This window comes from Filicampus tigris, chromosome 10 (assembly GCF_054856515.1).
Source record: "Filicampus tigris isolate MCC_2025a chromosome 10, RoL_Ftig_1.0, whole genome shotgun sequence".
NCBI classification, from domain to species: domain Eukaryota; kingdom Metazoa; phylum Chordata; class Actinopteri; order Syngnathiformes; family Syngnathidae; genus Filicampus; species Filicampus tigris.
Genome location: NC_141226.1, coordinates 5,973,884 through 5,987,864, shown reverse-complemented (window position 1 = coordinate 5,987,864; position 13,981 = coordinate 5,973,884). Strand labels below are relative to the sequence as shown.

Genomic DNA, 13,981 nt, shown 5'->3' with positions numbered 1-13,981 from the left:
CATTATTTCTATGAGTAAAATTGTTTTGAAATATAAATACATTTAGAGCTGTTCCTTACAGAACAATAGTGTTCCATCTTTCAGGTTGCACAGATTTTGTGGCGATAGCCTATCAGATGATTTTCATAGTATTATTGATGTGGCTTCAAAGTAGCAGAACTGACCAAAACATGAACAAACAATGACCCCTGAGGTAACTGACATTTCAGTTGAAGTTGAACAATTGTAATTTAAAAAGTGTGAATTTAAGACCTAATTCTGATGTGATGAGTCTGACATGTACGACAATGGGATTCCCGTGTGGGCCTGGACATTCCTGTATGGGCGGTTTGCTGACTCATATCAAGTTCTTCCACCTACTTCACAAATATGTACTACACTTACTTTGTTGAATGGCTTGTGAAAAAAAAAAAACGGTCAGAGCTTTACCACAAATTCTTCAGTTTGGATTGACAATGAGTGGTATTCAGATTCAGAATCGTTTTGATTGGTCAAGTATGTTTAATATTATTTATAATTCATAATAATATCTAAGTTACATTATTTTGATACTTGGAGGGGGGAGTGGCACTGTTTTGCATCTCTAATTAATGTGAAAAAACATGTCCACGCCTTCCCCATGAAAGCACCTGGCATAATGTCTCAGGTATGTAAGATTGGTGCATTATTATGTACTGGAACAGTTGAAAACTAGCTAGCTGGAGCTGTCGCTAGGAGGCAATATGTCAGCGTTATTGTTGCAAAACAGGAAATGCTTCAATGACAAGTTGGATTTCCACAGTACAGATGCAGACGTTAGAAATGAAACATGAGTTTGACTGGTGCTGCAGCTGAAGAGTAAAATAAAATAGTCACCGCCTGAATGGAGGTAGGTCCTCTTGCTTAACAGTAAAAGCCTCACAATAAAATAGATAGATAGATAAAAAAAAACTATTTGATGGCAGCTGAGGGTATAGTTCGGTATGTATGCTTTATGAACAATTCTCTAGGTAATATATTTGGTCTACATCTTAACTCTCACCTCATTGTAGTAGATGTCCTGTGGGTTTTCTTCCACTTTTCATAAATAGCAGGGTTATGGGTTAGTTTTGTTTCATTTCTCAGTTTGTGTTATAATAATTCAGTATAAATTATGCAGTGGAACGTTAGGGACAGGTGTTTTACAATTTTTGTATGGCTTACAGTAAGAAAGTTATCAATTAAATCATGAACCGATTGCCTCTTAATTGACTGGAGTAACAATTAATAGTATAGTAGTGTAACCCTTAAAAGTTGTTCTTCCTTAACTTCGGAGGCCGTGGTATGGCGGGTTACAATATAGGTTTGACTTTATGTATTTCTTCTGGCGTATTCCTTGCTGAAGAGAGCCGACATGGCAGGACAGTGTTTTGTTGCGTCTTTATTCAGATGTGAACAGCCTCGCTCTAATTCACCTCTCTCTATCGTTTCGTCTTCGCTCAGGAAATGCGCCGTACCAACGTACGTGTGTGCGTGCACGGACGCGTGTGTAGGGGCGTGCGTGTGCGTGTGCGTGTGTGTTTGAAAGTGCTGAGGAGCTGTTTGTGCGACTTGAATCCAATGCTTGTTTTTTCAATTGAAGGGGGAGTCAACCCAAACATTTTTTTTCAAGAATATGTTCTATGCAAGCCCCCTAGTTGAAACAAGGCATTCTGATTAATATTGTTTTTGTGGAATATGAGTCAAGCAGCAAAATCTAGCCATCTCAGGGATCGGCTATTTTATCACTTATGTCGACTGAAAATGACCCCCGAGGGCTCAAATAATGACCAATCATGGCTCAGTTTCAGAAAACAGGTGAGCTGTGATTGGTCGTCACCTGAGCCCTGAGCAACAGTGTGGTGTCATTTTCAGTTGACAAACGTCATGACATGACATGACAAAATGGCCGACCCCAGTGATGGTTAAAAACAGATGGATTAACTCTTATTCCACAAACGCAATATTTATCAGAATGCCTTGTTTCAACTAGTGGGCTTGCATAGAGCATATTCTTGAAAAATAATATGTTTGGGTTGACTTCCCTTTACTAAAGTATTTGCATAAGAAAATCAATCCTCTTATTCATATGAAGGGTGTTTAAATTCAAGAAAATAATGGGACAGAAAAATCAAGGGATTTTTTTACAATAAATCAAAGGTGCGATTATTACAAGTAAACTGAAAAATGCGATTAATTATGATGAAATATTAGTAGATGACAACAAGTTCGTCTGTAGGCTTTGTAAGCATAAACTCGCTTACAACCACTCTCCCGGAGCGATGAGAAACCACATCCAAAGTAAATCTCGATGTGAACCAGCAGGTCGATGGCGGCGGGGCCAGGCAGACGAGCATGAGAGCGTTTGTTCCAGCCAGGCGCTGCGATGTTCACCGCACAGCAAAGATTACCCAACTAATTTGCTGCCGCTTTCTTTTGTTGAGGGCAAACGGTTCGAAAAATGAATTCTGTATATCGAGCCTAAGTACGTGGTGCCAAGTCGCAAAACAGTAACGCCCCAACTCGAGAGTAGCCCTAACCAAATGAAAGAGTAGATACTACGAGCGTTTGAGTGCGTCAGATATGTGGCCAATGCTATAACTACAGACGGATGGACGTCCATTGCCATCAAATCTTACATGATTTAACGTGTATAACGAATGTGGACGGAGGACATCTCCGCACCTGTGTGCTTCATGGGCCTTGGAGGAAAGACACACAGCTGATAACTTGGCTGCTCTCCTGCGGAGTGTGATGGGTACATGGGCACTAGAAAATATAGCCGTCGCCTGTGTGCATGATAATGCACCTAACATTTGGCGAATGAGACCCTGCTGGACTGGGAGTCGGTACCATTACTCATTACATTATTCATAATAAATGCCATGCATTGCATTGGCAAATGTATCAGAAATGTATTTCTCTTTTAATTGTTCACTTTTATTCAGTCAGTTGTTGTTACATCAATAGAATTTAAATTAACAAACTGTCCTGAATGTTTGGGCTAAAATAGACTCTACTGTAAAAACACAAAACATTTGCATTTTAAACTGAATTCACTGTATTAAATTTCAAGTTTTCTTGCTTATAAACTAGTCGACTAGTCGCACATAAAATTTGAGACTAGTCAGTGGGCAAAGTAGTCGAAATTCCCATCCCTAATATATATATATATATATATATATATATATATATGGTTGATGGAGCAGGCTTCGTTTAAAACACAAACTGAGAGAAAAGAGCATGTGAGAGATGACCCAAACAATAGATGGCAGCACAGTTGTGTTGAGAACATTTTATGTTCATTGTCCAAAGACCTACTTGGACAATATATCAAATACAGCATGTAGCCTGGTATATTTACAGGACATCCTGTTCCAAATATTTACTTTTTACTTCTTCATTTCATTGTGTTAATTGGTTGCTTACTTTGTAGCATAATGTCTTTTTGATTCCTATTCAAATTCAGGGTTTCCAGGGGCTCACCATTTGGCAAAAAGCCTATATATATTACCAGGAATGTCTGGAAAATGGAGGTATGCTTTCACTATAATTTCCTTTTGCCACAAATATATTGTTGGCAAATGTTCTTGATGTACTTTTTCTCTGTCTAGATAAGCGGATCGAAAACTGGCTGCTGGTCTACTCCCCTGTGCCTGTCAGCTATATAATTATGTGCTACCTGTTCATCGTTTGGGCCGGGCCAAAGCTCATGGCAAGGAAGGAGCCCATCAACCTCAAACTTGTCTTGATAGTTTACAATTTCACTATGGTCTGCCTTTCTGCCTACATGTTCTATGAGGTACTCATATGTTACAACTTTTATCTACTTATTCTTAATTCTCAACAAAAATGGACACATAGGCAAATCCAGACAGTGGGTGTGGAGCAAAAGACACAAATAACAAATACACTCCCTGCTCCAAAGTATTAGAAAGAGTTTGGTCACTTCCTTTATTTTTGCTGTAGACAAAACGAATTGGGTTTGACATTATAAGGGTGAATACGGGACAAGAGATGAACATTTAAACTTTCATCTGCATGTATTTATATCTGGATCGAACACAACTCACAACTTTTGTTTGAAACCACCACTTTTCATGTGTGCAAAAGCATTGAAACACGTGAATGTGTGTTTGTTACTGAGGTACTGTTACAATGATAATTTCAAAAAAGAAATAGCGCTGTTCATGCTCAGGTTCAGATTTGGATTTGGTCTTGGAAGGCTAAATTTTTATCATCCCCTTTCCTACAGTTAAGAACCTTGGTCCCTTCTTGGATCTCATTCTCTCCCTGAAAGCCCACAGAACTTAACGCTATCTGAAAAATATTGACTGCCTGCAGCCTCTACTCTTCCTTCTATGACATACAATAATAAACCCTAATCAACTGAAATACTTATCTCTTTAAATCGACTTTCCCCACATGATAAAATCACAGTGCCCAAAGAAAAACAACCAATCAGAGAAAGAAGGTGTGACTAACGAGTTGTGAAAAAAATTCCCGTGCACGTGAGGGCACTCATAGCTGACACAACCCCTCACCAAAGCCATGTGCTGACTTGTTACCTTGGGCTTCAGGAGTTCTGCTGAAACTACAGGGGAATATTTACCACAACTAGTGGAGGTGTGCCCGCTCTCAGTTTACCCGCAAATGCATGAGAAATGTTTGACACCACGTCTGCCATGCTTTTTAATATTCTAAACTGTTGTACAAATGTAAGATGTTGTACACTGATTTAAAGGGGCTACTTACAAACTAGTCAATCAAATTATATAGTCCCCTTTAACTCTGATGATAACATGGCATTCATGACATTCAACAGCGCTGACATTGCGGCATAACCTTTGTTTCTGCCGCTTTATTATTGATATCATACTATATATCATAATCTATATATTGTCACTTTACCCATGTTGATCCATTTTCTGCTTATGTTGAAGTTTTACAAAAACATAACATGTACGTGTTGAATGTCCTTTTGTAAGGAAGATGTGATAGTGAGTTGAAAGGCAAGTTCTGTCTTTGCAGTTTACAGTATCTTCTTGGATGGCAAATTATAGTCTGCTGTGCCAGCCAGTTGACTACAGCAGCAGTCCACTAGCCTTGAGGGTAATACTCTAGCCTAAATACCACACCACTTCCGTTATTTCATTACATACAGATTTTCAAATTATTTCTAATGAACTAAAACATGTGTCTGACCATGTTGTGCAGATGGCCAGAGTATGCTGGCTGTTTTACATCTCCAAATATATCGAGTTCTGCGACACAGTAAGTATGACAGTCAGATGGTTCAAATGTATTGACCGCAATTAAATGAAAGGAACCTTTGTCAGCGTCTATTTATGCAAATGGTACATTGTCTATTTCCTGAAATCAGATATTTTTCATCCTGAGGAAAAAGAACAGGCAGCTGACCTTCCTGCATGTCTACCATCACAGCACCATGATCTTGAACTGCTGGGTGGGCTTAAAGTACACGCCAGGTGGCCAATGTGAGTACATAAAATTGCACAAAGCTGACATAATATTAAGCGTACACATGTATACTCCTTGTGTCATATGTGCCCACAGCTTTCATGAGTGGCCTTGTCAACTCCCTGGTTCATGTGGCAATGTATTTCTACTATGGTCTCGCAGCATTTGGACCAAGTATGACAAAATATCTTTGGTGGAAACCCTATCTCACCATCCTACAGCTGGTTAGTAATAATGTCCTTGTGTGTATGCTTTAAAATGTTATGATCTTTGCTCCATATGTTTATTGCGGCATCACAATGGTAGGCTACTAAATTAACTGGATAAAATTGGTTGCTGTAGATCAGTAAATAGAGTAAACTCAATGGCATATTAAACCAAAAAAATTCTGATGCTGATTTTGATTTCCAAAACCCACATTTGTGAAGGATTTATTGTCAGTTGCGTTTGTAGAACTATTTTGAACTTTGGCCTCATCAAAAAGTGTTGTATCGGTCTAATTTTGATTGACTCTGGTTAAAACGCTTATAGTTGGTATATGCTATCATATCTCAAGATAACATTGTGAGTTCAGAAAATACTGTACAAGGACCGGTCAATAAGGATTTTACTTTGTGCGCTATGGTCAGGTACTGTTGTGAAAGAGAATAGCTAAAATGCTAACCTGCTAACAGTTGTTAGGCTAACATAGCAGGATAGCAACCTGAGCACAGTTTATGTTTCTTGTGTGTGTTGTAGTAAATACCACAAGGGTCACAGGGTTCAGTGAGTGAGTTTCAAAATGGGTATTTGTTCGAATATATACTTGTTCAAGTAGGTATTTGTTCGGATGAGTATTGTTTTTTGTCAAACAGTCCTGCCCAGGTCATGTCGTAGGGGTGACTGAGTGTTTCAAACAGCCTTAGATAGGGTTGCAAAACGTTTTTTTTTTTTTTTTTTTAAATAAAATATATTTAAAAATATATACAACCTCGGAAAATGATAACAATTGTTGAGGATATCTTGTAATATGAGGAGGGCAAATATACTCCTATGTTTTAGTCAGATTGTGAGAAGGAGATGTGAGAAGTAAGAAAAAGTGTGTGAGTGGTATTTCAAAAATGTTTGGTCTACAATGGGGAGATGATACAAGCGTGATTGTTGTGTGATAGGAATTGTTAACATACTGTTGACAAAGAGAATAAAGGTGTGACGGGATGCAAGAGACAGGAATTCTTGATGCAAAGTAGGCTGTACGCGATCAGCATTTTTGGGGTCAATCTGTGATCAGGAGTTTTGAAAAAAAAAATCGTTCACTACTTCAGAAGATGGAGCAATATATCTATTTAAACAACTCGTATATTTACTCTACAGTTGACCCCGCCATAGCAAAAATGAATTGGAAAAAATAATCATTTAAATCCCCCAAATTCCTCAAAAAGTGCTGATAAACATTAAATATAACATGTAATGTTATGAGCATCTCCTTCTCTGACATTAATGAAAAAAAAATTCATGAACTTCACCAGCCATTCAGTTGGCTTTTGTTGAAACAATTGCTATCTTGGTTCAACTGCGGTAAACAAGTCCATACACGTACTTACTTTCCAGTTATGGCAAGTAGCCTACGCCTGCTCCTTTTTGGCTCCTATTGGAAACTGTCAGATGTCGATGAATTTCCAAAAAATCAAATGTAACATAATTGAGTATTTAATGAAAACCATCTTATTTCTTTCCTTAATTTGAACATTTAATTCTTGAAAATAAATAAGTAATATAAATAAAAAAATATCAAAGTAAAGAATTAACCTGCCGTATAAACATTTTTTAAAAACTATACCCACTATATTAGCAGTTTTACTTTCATTTCATCCGTCATCTGAGCTTTAATGAGACACTTGAGTTACCATGCGGCTGTTGTGATTTTGGCACGGATGTGCCACAGGGTATTGAAATAAATTATTACTTGTTTCCACGTACCCCCTGCAACTTGCTCACATACCACTAGGGGTACGCGCACCCTTGGTTGGGAAACACTGCCTTGGGCTACAATGTGATGTGGGATTCTGATTAAAGTAAGCAATTTTAAAATAAAAAGACACCTTTTATGTAGTCGTTGAGCAAATGTTTCATCGTCCTCATGTGCTGTGCTCCGCTCTACACACTACAGTGTTGAAACTGCATCAGCTCTCCAGCAGTAAACACAAAACTGAGATCATTTTGGAGTTCGTTGCACAAAGAAAATGTAGTCTATAGTTCCTCAAGTAGCTGCCCACATGTAAAACAAGCGTCTTTTCGATAATGATGTGTACTGTTTGTCTTGGAGCTTGATGTGTGACGAACTCCTGATTAGTTGGTCATTGTTCTGGTAGTAGTCACAGTTGTAGCTCAGCTTCTCCACTAACTCCTGGACCATCTGTTGTCTTTTATAATGCTGACTGCTGTTGTTTCTCTTGTGTATGGCTACATCATATAGGTCAGTGTGGAGAGCCATTGCCATTATATAACAGTAATTATGCTGACCTCAGTGGTGACCCGCAAATAGTCTTCACTGACAGTTGGCTGCACAATTTCATGACCTAATGCTGTGCCTGCATATGTGGACATTTTTGTGTTTCACGAGGACCACTGGATGGTGCGCTTATTTTGGACATGTCCATTTTTGCATCAATCATTAGAAATTAATCCATTCTATTGCATAGGGACTGGGCCATATATATATATATATATATATATATATATATATATATATATATATATATATATATATATATATATATATATACATATATATATATATATGGATCAGTTATCTTTACATTGTGTATAGCAGCAAACATTATTTTCTGGTCTACAAGCAAAGCTAAATGATCTGAAATGGTAATTTTTGTCCCAAAGCCATATTTTGATCCCTCCTGTACCCCATTTGTGTACACTGCAATATGGGGATGTTGATGTTGATGTTGATGAATATACCTCCTCCCCCTGCCACACACACACCTGAAAAATAATATGGTAATTAAAAAAAAATACTATAATACTGCACAAGTGCACAGGTGTCACACTTAAGCGTTTTAAGACCAGTATTGCACTAGGATTGCATTAGGGATCCAACAGGAAATAATGTAATTGGTCTGTATTGATAAGAATCCCATCTATACCTCTGTGAGTGATTTGATTTGATTTGTGACTTTTTTTGTGATCTCACGCCTTACCCTTGTTTTCTCTCTCTATTTACAGCTTCAGTTTTTTCTGGTAACCCTTCACACCGTTTACAACTTGTTCGCCGACTGTGACTACCCGGACACCTTGAACTTGATTGTGTTTGCCTACGCTCTCAGCCTCATTGCACTCTTCAGCCATTTTTACTACCATAGCTACCTCACATCAAAGACCTCCGACCAAAGGAAATGTAAGGTGTGAGAGAAAAGGACTTTTATATTGAAGGCAAGAACGGGCGAGAGTAAGTGTACTATCCAACAGTTCATCTCAGGAGTTTTATATGTTAACTCAAATTATATTCTGGCGTGTCTAAAAACAATCCCCACAAAGGGCAAAACCTTTTACAGTGCATATCATTGTTGTTTCATCCATGAATAATATACAAATATACAAAATCAACAAAGACGAGGTCAGAAACTAAAGATGCAAAGGCAATAAATGTTTGTGTTAAACACTCACAAAATGTGTCTGTGTTTTAACTTCGACCGGCAAGGTTTAAATGCTTATAAAATTTAAAACGGTTTGTGTTTAACTCCTACACCCACAAAAAAAAGCTGTCTGATTAAACAATACTTTTCACTACTCTTCATTCAACTGAATCATGCTGTGAGCTATTTGCCCTGAATTCCACTCATTCATGCAGCGCACTTGCATATTTTAACCATTCGCTTAGAGCTAAAATATAATTTAATCTGATGGTTATCTGTGTACGTGCGTAAGTGGTATGAGAAGCCTTCACATTTGCTGATGACATCTCTGAGAGGAAGCACCGAGAGCAGGGGTCACCAACCTTTTTGAAACCGACAGCTACTTCTTGGATTCTGATTCATGCGAAGGGTCGTACCGGTCTCAAACACACTTCTGAAATAACAAATTTGCTCAAATAACCTTCAATCATATTCTTAGGCCAATATTCATCAATGTGAAGACGCTGATGATTTCGCACAATAAATAAGAAACATAAATATGAAACAATATTCAACACCTTCTCTGCAAGTGTTTACATCCTCAAATGATCACTTCAACAATGTTCCTAAATCACAATGTCCCGTCATTAGTAAACATTTTTAGAACAGAATTAAATTGTTTGAAAATTGTGCACATTTTCAACATGGTGACTAACTGGTTTGTTACAATTAGGGGAAAAAAATCGATAGTGATTTTATACACTACTATGTTAGCATTGATAGTGTCAGTTGCTGTTTGTGTGTTTTGTTTTATGGCAGGCATCGTTAGCATTTCATTTAATTATTTAGCCTTATTTATGGTTGTAATTTAGTCATAGATTTGAGTGACACGTACTGGTATTTTTTGTTTACATGCATGTATTTGAGTTGAGTTCAAGCTGAACTTGAATAAAGGAGAAAGACTTTAATGGACTAACACCTGTACCAGACAGTCGAGTGATAAGGACTGGCCAGATTGACCTGTAGTGACTGAGGAACAACTTTCCTACTACCTCAATAAGCCAACAGTGTATTGGAAACTGATGGCAGAGCCATAAAGTGGTGAGTTTTTCTGCACCAGTGAGTCTCAACCGGCGGGTCGGGACCCAAAAGTGGGTCGCAGGTAGTAGAAAATTAAAGGTTTATGACATTTCCGATAAACGACTTACAGTTTTCCATTTTATTGTTTTATATTCATGTTTCTTCATACAAATACAAATTTAATGTGATTATCACCTTACTGTTGCAGTAGCATCTTGTGACTAAAACACGTTCGGACTTATCTGCAAATTTGTAGGAGCAGAACTGTGTCATAAACAGAGGATCAGAGATGGTCATTCCATCCCAGAGACAGAATGGTCCATCACGGACGGACGCCCATTTTGGAGACGGAGGATGAGAATTTTTTTTTTTTTTTAAAGGACGGACAGAAGGACAGAAGTGTGTTTTTGTCCGTCCCCGTAATCACGCCTAACTGAGTCAAGTACCGACTTATGTGTTGTGTTGGGTACTTTAAAAAAAAAAAAAGACCACTGCTCTCTTCTGCGTTTCCACGGAGCCGCCTTTAGTGACTGTCCGTAACAACACTGTTGAGTCCTTTTTGTTTTCTTTTTCATGTGCATTCTCTGCAGTAACAGTGTACTCACAGACATAGTCTGCCCTCTAGTGGTTCAACACATGTAATACCATGGATTACACCCATTTCACTGACCAAATGTGAAATATCACAACGTGCCGTTTGTCTAGTGCGTGTTCACCGTGTTTGTATGTGGGAGGGAGTGACTTTACTCTGCTTCAAGCGGAGAAGAAACGGACCGTCCCAAAAAGTTTACACAGCTAAACTACTACTGCATCTTGGTTAACACAGTTGTAAACAATTCAATCCACTCACAAGATGCTCCCAGTCGGTAAGTGGATGTGAACAGCAAATTAGCCAGCTAATGAGCTTTAAATAATGTTTATGAATTATGAAACCTCTGGAGTTTTTTTTTAGGGGGCGGACTGACGGAATGTAAGGACGGAACTGCTTTCATAGGACTAGGATGGACGGATAGACAATTATTTAATGAATAAGGACAGAGGGACGATGCGGGAAGCGTGCCCGGGTCGCGGACAGAGGATGGACCGGCAAAATAGGGTAAAGTACGCATCTCTGCTAAGGACCCTGTGGAAGTAGTTGATCAACTGCTTGCTTGAGATTGGGATTGGGTACAACCAGAAATCAGTGATCAATTGATAATTGAAAGTAAAGATGGACAAATGGAGTTTAAAACATTTTGGGCCGGACAACTATTGGACTTAAAATGATCTTGATTGTATGCACAAGATGGAGGGACAATTAGGTGAGAAATGGTCAATAATAGGCTGCTATTTAGGAGTACAGTATCAGGAATGGTGAAATTGGTGAAAGGCCTTATGCTGGCCTTGGCATTGGTGAACTAGGTCATCATCATCATCATCATCATCGGTGACTTACTCAAGTGCACGTTCACAATAATCAAGGAGCAGACATTAGCGTTAATCAAACCACAACTCTACAGTTCCAAAGCCCAAATCTTTACAAATGAGTTTCTCATTTTAATTCAGATGCAGTTTAGGTAGTAATATTTTGCATGCCGTCAAACAGAAGGAGGGCTCTTATCATGCCTTTTTGGCCAGTGGGACTCAGGCAGCAGCTGATGGGTCCTGATGGAAGGCCAAGCGGAATGCAGCTTTGGGCAAAAACTTTGGCTTGTGAGGAGTTTGGTGAGGCCAGAGCGAAGGACCTCCAGACAGCAGTGAGGAAATTCTGACCATCAGCCTGCATCTCAGGGCAGGGAAGCAGTGCACAACACGGTGTATAGTGGAGATGTGGCTCAATCCCACCAAAACATTTTCCAATGAGAAAGCAGAGATTGGGGACACTGAGGTGCGGTTTCCTATTTCTGGGGTTGAATAAACCGAGTCAGGATGTTGTGTGGCTCTCTTGGTTGACACACATCTGCAACTTCGCGTGGACATCGGGGACAGTGCCTATGGATTCCGCTAAGGTTGCCCTTCTGTTAACAGACAGAATTTATAGACACAGTCAAGGTGTCGAGAGTTCCTGTTTGATGACCTCAGCATGACGTCTCTGTTTTTGCTGATGATGTGTTTGTGTCAGATTAATCAAGCCACGATCTTAAAGTCATGCCGCACGCAGTTCGTAGCTGAGTGCGAAGCAGTTGGAATGAGAATCAGATGAGTCCAAAGGTGATGGTCTTGATTTACTGGAAGGTCTACATTCCAAACCCTCACCTATGGCCATAAATTGTAATGGTGAGAAGAGGCATCGAACCACTTGAGCCGAATGGTTTTTTGTTTTTTGTTTTTTTTCACAAAGCTTCATGTACACATGAAACCACCTGCTGGCCTGCTATACAATATAATTACAGGCAGCTGTATTTTATTCACATTATGTGTGATGCCAAGTTTTCCGGTGTCTGTTTTTACACTTGGGAATGACTAGGAATTAAAAAAAAAAAAAAGTATGACCAAATACTTTCTTGACATAAAGTGTATAGGCCTAATACAATATACTGTGTTTATTCTGTTTGTGTTATTTTTTTCCCACAAATGGTAGGATCATATATTGTATGGCAGGTTGTATAATGTTTTTCTGTCACTTTCGGGGAATGGTAGAGGAATGTGAAAGTGCTTGTAGAACCAGGAAGATGGCACTGAATATGCTTGTGGAACTTGGACAATAACACTTAGACATCCAACAAAACAGGGGTGAGAATGAATTAATTTGTAGTCAGAAATAAGTGTTTCTCAACTGTGAAAACTTATATATTGTGTGCAATAAGATCACTGACAACAATGATGTTTGAATGATTTCTTTTTGGTTTAGCCAGTGGTCAAGTTATGTTTGATTATGCTTCAGTGTCTTTGTGTTTTAACTCAGTGTCGGTTGTGCACTTTTAAGGAATGCATGTTCCCCTATATGAGAATGGTCACGTAAAATAAATTGAGATCAGAATGTGAATGCATTGTTGAGATTTCTTATTATCAATGTACTACTCAAGGTGCTTTATAAGTGTCACACTTTACTTTGTATTTGAAAAACGTTTGATCAAATACTAAAATTTATTCAAAATTATTCAAATAAAATATACAATTCAAATGAAATATATTTATGAAATTGTAAAGGGCTCAACAAAGTTTTAAATAGTTTTTCAGATGCCTAGGTATCTCATTTTTTGTGTCATCTTCCAAACCGCTTATCCTATACAGGGTCACGGGGAGGTGCTGGAGCCTAATCCCAGCTGTCAACGGGCGAAGGCAGATTACACCCCGAACTGGTCGCCAGCCAGTAGCAGGGCACACTGAGCGGGAATCGATCCCACGCTGCTCGCACACTACTCGGGCGTATGTACCACTACACTATCAGTGACGACTGGGTATCTGTACTAGGGTAATTTTTCAAATAAACAAGAATGCAAATGTAAATGAATGAAAATGTCAAGTGTATGCAGCCATCATTATAGGCTAATGTTCTTTGGTGTCTGTAATGTCCACAATGCTAAAAAGACTCAAATTTTAAAACTCAATTGAAGCACAAAAGGAGGGACGAGAGCATGCGCGAGGCGAGATAACCAATAGATGGCAGCACTGTCACATGCTGTGACTGTTCAGGATTGTTTTTTTTTGTTTGTTTGTTTTCTTTGTTTTTTTTATCCATTGTCCGGGGAATCTTTTATGTAATGGGCATAAACTTTAAGTTATATCCTGATATATTTGTGTGTCCTTATCAAATTTACAGTTGGATATTCTTCTGTTTAAATTCCAAACTTCATTTGAACTTTCTAACTTGGTGGAGGAATTTTGGGGGTTTT

The 13,981-nt window shown here is 38.6% G+C and overlaps 1 protein-coding gene across 2 annotated transcripts; it reads left to right on the top strand.

Annotated features, from left to right (window-relative positions):
• The first annotated feature begins 683 nt into the window (after nt 1-683).
• On the top strand, nt 684-9,142 carry elovl8a (ELOVL fatty acid elongase 8a). Of its 2 annotated transcripts, none has more exons than XM_086043388.1 (8): nt 684-868; nt 3,467-3,533; nt 3,612-3,799; nt 5,029-5,109; nt 5,215-5,271; nt 5,398-5,495; nt 5,575-5,702; nt 8,698-9,142. In XM_086043388.1, the coding sequence occupies exons 1-8, from the start codon at nt 863-865 to the stop codon at nt 8,751-8,753; spliced, it is 681 nt and encodes a 226-aa protein (XP_085899514.1). In that variant the 5' UTR covers nt 684-862; the 3' UTR covers nt 8,754-9,142. The 2 variants fall into 2 exon arrangements, with proteins under 2 accessions (XP_085899514.1, XP_085899513.1); XM_086043387.1 differs by having other exon boundaries at nt 690-868; nt 5,381-5,495.
• The last annotated feature ends 4,839 nt before the right edge of the window (nt 9,143-13,981 follow it).